Source organism: Salvia hispanica, chromosome 6 (assembly GCF_023119035.1).
Source record: "Salvia hispanica cultivar TCC Black 2014 chromosome 6, UniMelb_Shisp_WGS_1.0, whole genome shotgun sequence".
NCBI lineage: Eukaryota > Viridiplantae > Streptophyta > Magnoliopsida > Lamiales > Lamiaceae > Salvia > Salvia hispanica.
In genome coordinates this window covers 37,634,698-37,647,274 of record NC_062970.1, presented here as the reverse complement: position 1 = coordinate 37,647,274, position 12,577 = coordinate 37,634,698, and the positions used below count along the sequence as shown (strand labels likewise).

Genomic DNA, 12,577 nt, shown 5'->3' with positions numbered 1-12,577 from the left:
ATCGGCCATCGCGGTCCGTATCTAGGCCAATAGGTTTTTGGAATTCAATTCTTTTTATCTCACCACCACATATCTATATGTAAATGTCGAAGTGAGCACGTGATATTGTCTATCAATAGAAAGAAAAATGACTATTTAGTTACATTGTAACTTGAAATTACACACTATGACAATATTTTTTTAATAGAGAACAACAATGTAAAGTTTCAAGATTAGTAGGTGCTTAATGATTAATTAATGTGTATTATTGCTCTTAATTAATGAGGTTTAAAATTTGCTCCACAATAATCAAATAAGTTATAATTAATTTGATTTGATTAAATACTAGTAATATTTTAGTTTAACTAATTTATTAGTTATAAATAATTTGATTTAAAATTATTTACAATGAAAAAAAGTTTTTAATATTAATCATATTAACCAAATATTTTACTAAAACTATCTTGGCAACCAACCTACAATATAAATCTTATACTAATATAGTCTTGGATAAAACTCATCTTACTCTATCCCATATTCAATCACATTATTATTTACTTTAATGAATCGAACATTACCTATACACGTATGAGAATTATATCCTTGCTACTTGTGCCGTATTTTAAAATAAAATACATAAATGTACGTACATAATTTCCTATAATGTATAAGACATATTTACATGAGTCGAGTCTATGTAAAAATTTATTAATACAAATATATCTCTCTCAATCAAAAGTTGTTGATGTTTGTTTGAATTTTGATGAACGATGATGGACCAAATGGGCTACCTTTCCCTTTTGTCTAGTCAATCTTATGTGTTTGTTCATGTTTGATAAACTATACATGCCACACTTGAGACGGCTAATATAATAGTAATAGTACTATACTAAACTATACATGCCACACTTGAGACGGCTAATATAATAGTATGATAATTATATTTTATTTTATTTTAAATAAATGTACGTGCTCATTTCGTCCACAAACTAATCATGTAGTTTTATTTAAAATAAATATACATGTTCAATTCATAAATTGAAATCCTTAATTAAAGTAGCCGAATACAATGTAACTGCATTCAGTTTAATTATAGATAGATGATTCAAATATTTCCTGAATATGACAAGCATATATAGAAGTATAGTTATGGTTGATTTATTCATCAATTGATCGACTCGACTATGTTGTTAATTTCAAACATGAAATGTTTTTTTCGTGTTAATTTGAAGATGCATGGAGCGTTATATGGAATACTTTAAATTATCTTTGCATAGAATCACAAAAAATAAACAAATCATCAGAAAAAAAAAAAGTGTCAAGTTGTCTAGAAATATTAATGCTATCAAGAGTGAGGTGTATAGCGTCACAATTTAATTTAATTTCGGATTAGTGTCGTTTTAGTAGTTAAGTGTTTTTAAAAACCAAGTATCGTTTCAAGTTTTATTTGATCAGCTTTATATGTTTGCATACTCTTTTAATTTACTCCATAATTATTGTAAGTATTGGTTCTTTTCCATAAATCAATTTAGATAAACATGGAGTAGTATAAGTTAAAGTGTTAAATCCCATGTTTTCATTAATAAATAAATCAACCTTATAATGGGACACTAGCATTAATTGATTAGATGGTTATAGTCCACCCCATATCAATTATCGATTGAATAAGTCCTCAAAGTTAAGAGGAAAATTAAATGTCGACATAATTACACAAACTTCCACAGATGATAGATTTAGTAAATGATTGATAATAATAATAATAATAATAATAATAATAATAATAATAATAATAATAATAATAATAATAATAAAATTCAGAATAAAAACTTAAAAAGAAGTCATTTCGATTTTTTAAATTCCACAAGGACCAATCTCTGAAATTCCATTACAATTTGTTTTAGTAGATTAAAAGAATAGGGAAATTAATAAGAATAGATAAGATGTTGGCATTTTAGTTATTGTTTCTTCAATTTTCATAATAGTAAAAATTAATTATACAGTGAATCCTCCATTTTGCTATTTTGGTAGGGGATAATTGGACTAGAGAAAACAGGACAAGACAAATATTCAAAAGTAGATATTGTTAAAATTCTCAAAAGATGAAAAACCTTTTTAATTCGAGAGAGAGACGAGAGAGACACAACTTGTTAGGCTTTGGGAACCTATATTTCTCTCTCTTTAAAAGATTGGTGGTAATTGAGAATTTCGCTTTTTGACTACTCCAATAATTATACTTCTACCATTAAACCCTATAATTATATACAAGATCATTTATTTTTGTGCCGTTTAATTTTTGCATTTTTAATGGGTGTTATACTGTTATAGCCTACAATACGCAATTTATGATATACTACTATACCGATTATGTATCGAGTAATTGCAAAATTAATTATGACATGAATAGGCTATCGAATATTACTATTGATTTATGCATTATATTAAAAAATGATGATAAACAATTTATATTATAGTGGCTCCGTAAATATTCGAACTTTTAATGTATTTTTAGAATCACCTTTTTTTATAATTCAGATACACAAATTTTTTATCTTGTATTCCATACAAATTTCGGGGGAGAAGTCTATAAAGCTAATATGACAAATTAAATCTAGCATAGGGGTAGTAAAAACATAATTTTTTTTTATTTGGATCTTAACTAATTTCAATTTGCCAATTTCGATTTCTACACCAACTTTTTATAACAAAAATAAATAAACCTAAATTTAACATATCTGAATTCAATTTTCAGAAGAAAAAAAATCATAAAAACACTAAAAATCCATGTATTTACATACCTATTAAAATGTTAGATAAAACTCAGTAAGCTTAGGGCATCCACAGCAGTGTCTCTTATCCGTCTTTTAATCGTCTCATCTCTTCACTATTCATGGGCCCCACTGTATTTTTCACTCCATCTCTTAACTAAGAGATAGCACCCACATCCATCCATCTCTTAACCATCTCATCTCTTAACTATTCATTCAATTTCATTTTTCATTTTTATTTTCAACAAATCCAATTAATAAAAAACACACTTCATTAAATAAAATAAAATTACAATTTAAAATCCTAAAAATAAAAAAAATACATAATTAAAATCCTAAAAAAATAAAAACACTAATTAAAATCCCAAAAAAATAAAAATACACACCATTAAAAAAATGGAGGCAAAGAGCTGTCTAATGAAGATCATTTGCGTCTACTCGTTGCCAAATTTTACCCAAATGTGCTCCATTAGATCCTCCTGGAGTTGGCCGTGGGCGGTAGAATCACGTGTCCTAGCCCGAATACACATCCGCTCTTCCAAAGACGGATTCAATCCACTGCGAGGCGGACTACTTGCGGTAGATCTTCCCGCGGTCTCGGGTCGAACCAATTTCCCGCCGCTGAGGTCCTTCGTCGGCAACAATCATGTTGTGCAAGATTATGCACGTATACATGATGTCGACCATATTATCTATAAACCAAGTACGAGCCGGGGCTTTGATAATGTTCCATCGAGCTTGGAGAACCCGAACGCTCTCTCCACATCCTTGCGAGCAGCCTCGCTTCCTGCGCAAAAAGAGCCTGTTTTTCGTTCGCGAGGCACATTGAACGTCTTCCACGAAGGTTGGCCACTTCGGATAGATGCCGTCGGCAAGATAGTACCCCATTTTATACTGGCGGTTGTTAGCGACGAAGTTGATAGCCGGCGCTTTACCATTCGAGAACTTCGGTGAAGAGGTCGGAGTGGTTGAGCACGTTGATGTCGTTGTTCGAGCCGGGGACCCCGAAATACGCATGCCAAATCCATAGCCGGTAGTCGGCGACGACCTCGAGTACAATGGTGGGGTGGGTGCCTTTGTGGCCGCTCGTGTATGACCCTCTCAACGCCGTTGGGCAATTCTTCCATTGCCAATGCATGCAATCGACGCTCCCGAGCATCCCGGGAAACCCGTGTGCTTGTTCGTGAAGTTGGAGCAGAAACCGACAATCCGCGGTGTTTGGCTTCTTCAGAAATTCGTCGGTGAAGGCTGCCTCGGACGCCTTTGCAGAAGTTCATCAAACAAAGTCTCCCAGTGGTTTCTCCGACGTGTAGGTATTCGTCGAACAAATCCGCCGTTTGTCCAGTAGCAAGCTGACGGATTGCTGCAGTACATTTCTGGAGCGTCGTGTGACTGGGACGGCCAGTAGCGTCGAAACCTTCTTGGAAGTACTCTTCCCGGGCCGCCAATGTATTTGCGATATGCAAAAATAGCGGGCGTGACATACGGAAACGGCGACGGAAGTAGGTATCATCCCATCTCGGGTTGTTAGAGAAGTAATCGCGTACCAACCTTGCGGCGGCTTGCTCCCTGTCACGATGGATGTATTTCCGGGTTCGCTTTTGACGCGCCGCGGCTTCCTCCTCCTCCCTACGTCGATCTTCTTCTAGCGATTGTTCCATTAGTTGACGCATTAGCTCAAATGGATCCATGAATTGATTAAATTTGGGAGAAGAAAAATGTTTTGAGATGAAGAATGTAGTGTGTTTGAGTGAGAATAGAGAGTTTTTTATGGTGGATAATTTGTGGGAATGATTTGGTATTTATAGAAGTGATTTGGGGCTTAAAAAAAATTTTAAAAAAATTAAAAATTTGTAAAAAACTAGCTATAAACGGCTAGTATAATTTTTGAATTTTTTTATATATATATTTTTTATTTTTTTGAGTTTTTTCTAATTTAAAAAAAAAAATCAATTTTAACGGATATAAACGACGCCCACTCGCGGGACGGCGAGTGGGCGTCACGCACGAACCGGAGCTCGCCACGTCGCCCAAGCGCGTGGCGTCTCGTCTCGCCGGGAGCCCCTTCACTAAGAGACGTGGGACGAGATAGAGACGGGATGAGGACGGGATGCATCCCACAGCGGCGTCTCTTATCCGTCTCGTCTCTGCGAGACGAGATAGAGACGGTTTTGTGAACCGCTATGGATGCCCTTATATTCGGGGCCGAGTGGCCCGATTCCATAAAGCACACTGTGGGCTTTACGGCCCATATTATTTTTCAGCACTAGAGAATAGCTCTGCTTCCGAATTGTTGGTGAAAATTCACTTTCTTAATCCTCTTTCAAGCACATCATTAGTTGCTAATTGCTTCATTAATAAGGTGAATTAACGTTCAATAGTGAAATTAGGTATGAATAGGGCCATAATGATCCTAGTCATGGCGATTTACCAACTAACAAAACTTATAAAGGTACCTTCAGAGTTGATCTACTTATTTTTTTCACGAAGTTTAAGAAATTGACGCCTAGTATGTTACATGGATATGTAATATATAGATAAATTAAGATAAAGAAAAAATAGAGAGAATAAGGGAGGAAAGAAAAATTAAGAGTCATAGTTGGTTTGAGCATGAGTTTTAAGGAATATATAAAGAAAAATGGATTGAATAAGTTAGTGAAAAATGAATTCCATTTATATATATATATATATAGGGGTGTACTAGTATAACAACTAATTTTAAAGTTACAACGTACATCCAACCACGTGCTGCCATTTGACACGAAAAATGCAATATTGTACATAAAAATGCAATACGCATTTGTAGAAGCTATAAATGAATTTCTAGGGGTGTACTAGTATAACAACTAATTTTAAAGTTACAACGTACATCCAACCACGTGCTGCCACATGGCACGAAAAATGCAATATTGTATACAGAAAAATGCAATACGCATTTGTAGAAGCTATAAATGAATTTCGGCAGATTGCATTTTTGTTATATGCAGATTGCATTTTTTATTGTTAAGTTTTGCATTTTAGATATTGACTGTTTAAATTGCATTTTATATATAGACGGATTGCATTTTTATATGTGAAAATGCAAAACTTAACAATAAAAAATGCAATTTATGTGAAAATGCAAAACTCAACACTATAAAATGCAATTTACATACAACAAAAATGCAATCTGCGAAAATGCATGTACAACTAGATTGCATTTTTGTGTTTAAAATATTGCATGTTTTGTGCCACATGGCAGCACCAGATTGGATGTACGTTGTGACTCTAATTAAGGGGGCACCCTAGTGCTCCCCTATATATATATATATATAGGGGTGCATTATAATGATAACCCCAATTTGTGTGATAACCCTATAACTAAATCTCCACCACACATTTTTAAAATATGTGGTCTAGATTTAATCTAACAAAACTATCATTTTATCAAATAAAACTATCATTTTCGGATATATTAAGGGCAAAATTGTCATTTCGTTTTAAAATTTGGTGGGAAAGAAGGAAACTTGACTCAAACGTTCCATTCGATTTCTCACACACTCAAACCCTGCATCAATTTCTCTCACAATCAAACCCTCTGAATCGCGTTTCAAAGCCTTCGAATCGAAGGAAAAATCATCCGATTCTGGAAAATGTCGAAGGAAAACGATCAAGCATCATCGAAGAAAGGTTGGATGAAGTTTATTACTTATTTCACTTTTGATTTTGCTCGATTTATCATTTTGCTGGAGATTTTCTCGATTTTTTAGATTCTGTAGTTTTTTAGTGTAGATATTTCTTATATTTATACAATATCATTCATGCATAACAATATTGAGAACAATCTATATATTTAGATTTACATTTTGCTGTGTGTGCTGCTGGTGTGTGTTTTTCTGTGTTTGTGTGTGTGTTTTGCTTTGTTTATGTGTGTTTTGCTGTGTGTGTGTGTTGCTATGTGTTTGGATGATCTGTTTAAATGTAGAAATTGTGCTTTTGCTTGATAAAATGATACTTTGGGTGCATAAAATGATAGTTTCTGAAAATGATAAAATGATACTTTGTGAATAGTGTTTTGTTCTACTTAAGTGACAAGTTATGCCCTCTCTGCTTTTTTGAACTCATTGAAATTTAGAAAATGATAGTTTCAGAAGATAAAATGATAGTTTCATGGGATAAAATGATAGTTTCAGATTATAAAATGATAGTTTCATGGGATAATATGATACTTTATGTTTGTGTGTGTGTGTGTCCTGAGGCTACTGCTGCTGTGTTTGTGTGTGTTGTTGTGTGTGTCTCTGTGTTTTTGTGTGTGTGTGTGTTGCTATGTGTTTGGATGATCTGTTTAAATGTAGAAATTGTGCTTTTGCTTGATAAAATGATACTTTGGGTGCATAAAATGATAGTTTCTGAAAATGATAAAATGATAATTTGTGAATACTTTGACTTTATATAATTACATAAACTGTTTAACACACTGAAATCTTTTGTTTATTAGGTAAGAACATTCGTGATGTTGAATTCTTCTTTCTAGATTTTTCTGCTTCCTGAATATTTTGGTGCTTATTGCTTCCGCAGCCTTCGAAGAGTCCTGCGGCTCAAACGAGAAAGAAGTCCGCCACAAAGCGGAAGAAAACAGAAGCTGTTGTCGCTGACAGTGAACAGCCAGCGCCTGCTGTTAATGGCGCCCAGGAAGATGCCGCCCAACAGGCATGAAGTGCGTAGATGGTGAAGCCAAGCGCGAGCATGATAGGATCTCTAACTGAAACTCAGCGCTTGTTTTAATTACCATACTTCAGCATAGATTCTGTTGGTAGACATTTACTTATGTAGGCTTTAAACATTATTTTGCCATTGTTTGTGGTTCAATTTGAACTAGATTAGACTTTTCATTTGTAGGTCTGTGCAATGTGAAGAGAACTCTTCTGTATTGTTCAATTGAAATTATTTTGGAAGCCCTCTTCAAAGATAGTTTGTCATAGAAGTTTCCTTGTAGATGTAAACCGTTGTAGAAACTCTGTTCCAAGGTTGCTCATTTTATCAGCCAAAAAGTATCATGTTATCAGCCAAAAGTATCATTTTATTAGTAAGAAGTATCATTTTATCAACTACTATGACTATCATTTTATCAGCTATGACTATCATTTTATCAGCCAAAAGTATCATTTTATCAGCCAAAAGTATCATTTTATCACCTATGACTATCATTTTATCAGCTATGACACGCCTGAAAAGTATCATTTTATCAGCCAAAAGTATCATTTTATCAGATATAACTATCATTTTATCAGCCAAAAGTATCATTTTATCAGCTATGACTATCATTTTATCAGCCAAAAGTATCATTTTATCACCTAGGACTATCATTTTATCAGCTATGACACGTCTGAAAAGTATCATTTTATCAGCTATGACTATCATTTTATCAGCCCAAAGTATCATTTTATCATAGTATCATTTTATCCGACAAAACTATCATGTTATGCAGTAAACCTAATATTTATAAGCCAAAAGTATCATTTTAACACATAATCGACAATACATAATATAATCAAATAAGAATTTCAGTACATCAGAAACATAAACCAATCGACAACTAATATTAATCTAAAATCAAATTCAATACATGAATATGAACACAATCAATAATGATTGTTACCTTCGTTATTTGCTACAGATTCCATCGAAGCAAATTTTCACAGCAATTGAAGAGGTAATCAATGAAAATAAGAACGCAAAATTCAAAACATCTTCCCGATCACAATTATGCGAGAAATATGGAAACAAAATCTGGAGACTACGGAATAATGAACAAATCGAAGAAAATCTGGAGATGTTGAAATAAAATAGGCGAGAAATATGGAAGATGAAGATGAGAGAATCGATCTGTTAATTGTGAAGATGAAGATGAAGATGAAGGTGAGAGAATTGAGTTCAAACAGAATGAAAGCGTGAATCGCGCGTTTAGAGTAAAATTCAGAAATTAAATGAGGAAATTACATTTTTACCCCTCTGCGCCTTTTTTATGAAGTAAATCTAAGTTTGAATCTCAACCACAAGATTATCAAATATGTGTGGTCCAGATTTGGTTATAGAGTTATTATGTGATTTGGGGGTTATGATATGATCACATCTCTCTCTCTCTCTCTCTCTCTCTATATATATATATATAGAGAGAGAGAGAGAGAGTCCCATTATCCACAAATCCACTCTTAAAGACCGAACCACCGAACCCTACCAAATTAGGGCTTTTAGATCTAGTTTTTTATGGATAAGATACAGAAATTTATAAATTATTTTCGCCTTCATCACGAGCCTATTTTAATTCATCCGAAGGTAAATAAGTCATACTAACATGTTACGAAGATTTAACTTCGTTCCAGAATATATTACTTCATTCTAGTAGGTTTTTACTTCATTCTAGTAGGTTTTTACTTCATTCCAGTACGTAAATGTGGTTTCGCCGTCGCGTGCCGTTCTTTCTCTCTACAATATCTATCACCAACGCCATGGCGCTAATATGGTTTAATAAACACATGGAATAATGTAATAAATTATTGGAATAAAGTATGTGTAGAAGCATTTGAAGTCCTACTGGAATGAAGTAAAAATCTTATCCAATGAAGTAATAACGTTTCTGAATGAAGTAATAAACTCACTTGAATAAATTGCATTTTTAAATGTTAATCAAGCAAAAACCCACGTCAATGAATTTGAATGAAGCATATGATTTGCCACAACTCCGATACACCCCCGGCGACTCTGTCTCGCTAACCGTTTGCGAATCGAGCCACGATTTCGACGATCTCGTCGCGAACCACGCTCGAGATTCGGATAAATTCTACGACCTAATCCCTAATTTGCCGCCGATTACTGTCGAATCCGATTTCAAATTACTCAAAGTCCTAGCTCTGCAGGTCACTCTGTTTCCCGGCCGCGGACTCTGCATAGGCGTCGCGAACCACCACTCCGCCGGCGACGCCACCTCCATCGCCGCCTTCTTACGGCGCTGGTCTTCGATCTGTAAAATTGACTCTGAAATTGAATCTCCGCCACTATTCGATAGATCTCTATTCAATTATCCTCCAAAATTGGACGCTCTTTACTGGAACCTAGTCAAACAATTTCCATTCACGCAGCCGTCCTTTCCTCTGCCGACTAATCGCGTCCGAGCTACGTACGTTCTGAGCAAATCGGATCTGGAGAAGCTCAAGTTCTCGATTCAATCAGCCAATCCAGATTTAGGCGGCGTATCTTCCTTTGTAGCTATGGCTGCTTATGTGTGGTCATGTTTCGTAAAAACGAGTGCAGTCGAAGAAGACGGAGACGAAAACGGGGATCGCCTGGAGTATTTTATGGCGGCAATCGATTTACGAGGTCGTATCGAGCCGGTGGTTCCAGAGAATTACTTTGGGAACTGTTTAACGTACGGACTGGGGAGAGAGCGGCGCGTGGAGCTGGGTGCGGAGGATGGATTGTTTGCGGCAGCGAGGGCGGTTGCGAAGGCGATTAGGGAGAGGTTGAGTGAGAAGGAGAAGATTCTGGAAGATGCGGAGAATTGGATCAGTGAAACGGCGGAGGTGGCGGAGATGAAGTTGGGAGTGTCTGGGTCGGCAAGAGTGGACCTGTATGGGATGGATTTCGGATTGGGGAGGGCGAGGAAGGTGGAAGTGTTGTCGATTGATGGGGAGAAGTATGCAATGTCGGTGTGTAAGGCTAGAGATTTGGAGGGAGGTTTGGAGATTGGAATGTCTTTGCCCAAGATGAGAATGGATGCTTTTGCTACCTGTTTTCATCATGGAATCAAGAATTTCTGAATTTTCAACCCTTTGTTTCATGAATAATTTTAATTTTAGTTGAGTCTCGTATTCGTATACTATATCTCTACCTAATATTTCCTTCAAGTGCATGTAATAACTTCATCGTGCCATAGTGTTAATGCATGTATTTTTACTATGCAAAAATCGTTGAATGATCCAACGTGCAATCTCTCTATTTTATTATTCAATTTGTCCCACCAACTTCATTACCTACGGTACTAGTACTCTTTATATGTTTTAAAATACATATAGTCCATTTTTAAAATTTGATCCGTACAATAATTAAGTATGATTTACATTTTTCAAATAACATCAAATTTTTTAGTAAGTAAAAAATTGGAATTTGACTTATATGCATGGAGGAATAATAACTTCTGCCAACGATCTTATATTACATCTTTAATAATCATCAAAGAAAAGTGACTCTAGGCTGTGAGATAAGAGGGTGAACGTTATTAAGGAGGAGCGTGCAAGTTTGGAAAGACTTATTGCACGAACCATTACTATGGCTAAGAATGTGGAGATGGCTAGTTTAGTTGATGAAGTAGGTAGTGGAGGGGATAGGCCGCCTACTTTTGTGGGTAGGAGGCCTCCTCTATTCATATAACCAAAATTAAATACGGATGTTGTCTGTGTGGCGCGGCGCAGTTGGTTTTGGAGGGGCAGAGTTGCAAAAATAGGCAAAAATTGAATCTCACTACTGTTGTTTAGTTGCAACATCTCTCGCACACAAATGTGAGGTCTTGGAAGGTGGGCTTCTGACAGGACTGTGAGTTACGGCCTTCCCCCTTAGCAGGCCACTGCGTATCGTAATTAAACACCCTTTACAATACTATTGGGGCCCTTGGGTTTGGGATTTTGACCTTTTTTGCAAGAAGAGTAAAGTTAAATACAGATGTCTAATTGGAAGGAGGATTATGTGCATTTGGCAGACTCCTGATTCTAGATGTGGTGGAAATTAAAAGGTTGCTAAAACTATGGTGTTTGCTCTAATTTGACTACCGCGGTACGAAGTTTATTTATATTTTATGGTAGTCGAAAATTAGATTCAGAAAGTGATAGTTTGTTGAGCTTTCAATGGTTACTGGTGCTTTCATATTTCACTTAATTGTTGGTCCATGTGAAGAGGGTACAAAGAATTTGCCAAGATTTGTGGTGATCAAGCGCATGCAAAGAGAGGGAAATTTCACTGTTGATTCTTTCAAGAAAGACATTCATATGCGTAGAATTTCTTACTAGATTTCTCTTATTTTCATTAGTTTATCCGTAGTCGGCCTTTGTCTACTTTCTTGGTATCCACAATAGGGAGGCCGAAGCGGCCGCCCCGGAGTCGGGGTGGCGCAGTTCCCGAGTAGACGGCGTGGGTGCGCCGATTTCGAATTTTTCATTTTTTTTTATTTTTCGTTTTGAAATCAGTAGAATGAGAGGAAGAGAGAAAGAGGAGAAGAATGAGGAAGAAGATATATAAGTAGGGTTTTGATTTGATTAGATTTGGGCTTTTTTAAATAAGGAAGAATATAGGTTAATTTTGGGCTTTTTTAAATGGGTTTTGATTACTTCAGTCAAATGAGTCAATCAAAATTATTTGGTTTTTGGTTATTAGTTTTAATTTTTTATTTAATTATATGTTTTTTCTAAGTAATTATTTTTAGTCCGATAATTTTAGTTCTAATTGAATTAAAATGTATAAAAAATAAAATAAATTGAAATGTGGCCAAAAAGTGTCCACTATTGCTGTGAAAACCTTTTTTGTGGTGGTGGACAAATCAGAAGTGACTAAGGACAAAAAAAAGTTGGCTTGTCCAAGGAAGTGTTCCTCCCAGGGTACTAAAAAAAAATAAAAGTTTAATATTCTTTCGCTGCAATGCAGACGAAATGGTGTATAAAAACAACAGCCCAATTTATTAGAGCATCCACTATAGGTGGATGCTTTTTGGTGGACAATTTTTTTTTTTTGTCCATAGCCCCATTTTATTTGTCCACAGCCACAAAAAAAAGTGTCCGCAGCAATAGTTGGTGCGGACACTTTTTGGT

At 35.4% G+C, this 12,577-nt stretch overlaps 1 protein-coding gene across 1 annotated transcript; it reads left to right on the top strand.

Annotated features, from left to right (window-relative positions):
• Nucleotides 1–9,430: 9,430 nt before the first annotated feature.
• LOC125195271 (anthocyanidin 3-O-glucoside 6''-O-acyltransferase-like) lies at nucleotides 9,431–10,540 on the top strand. The gene has a single exon (XM_048093446.1). The coding sequence runs from the start codon at nucleotides 9,431–9,433 to the stop codon at nucleotides 10,538–10,540; it is 1,110 nt and encodes a 369-aa protein (XP_047949403.1).
• Nucleotides 10,541–12,577: the final 2,037 nt, after the last annotated feature.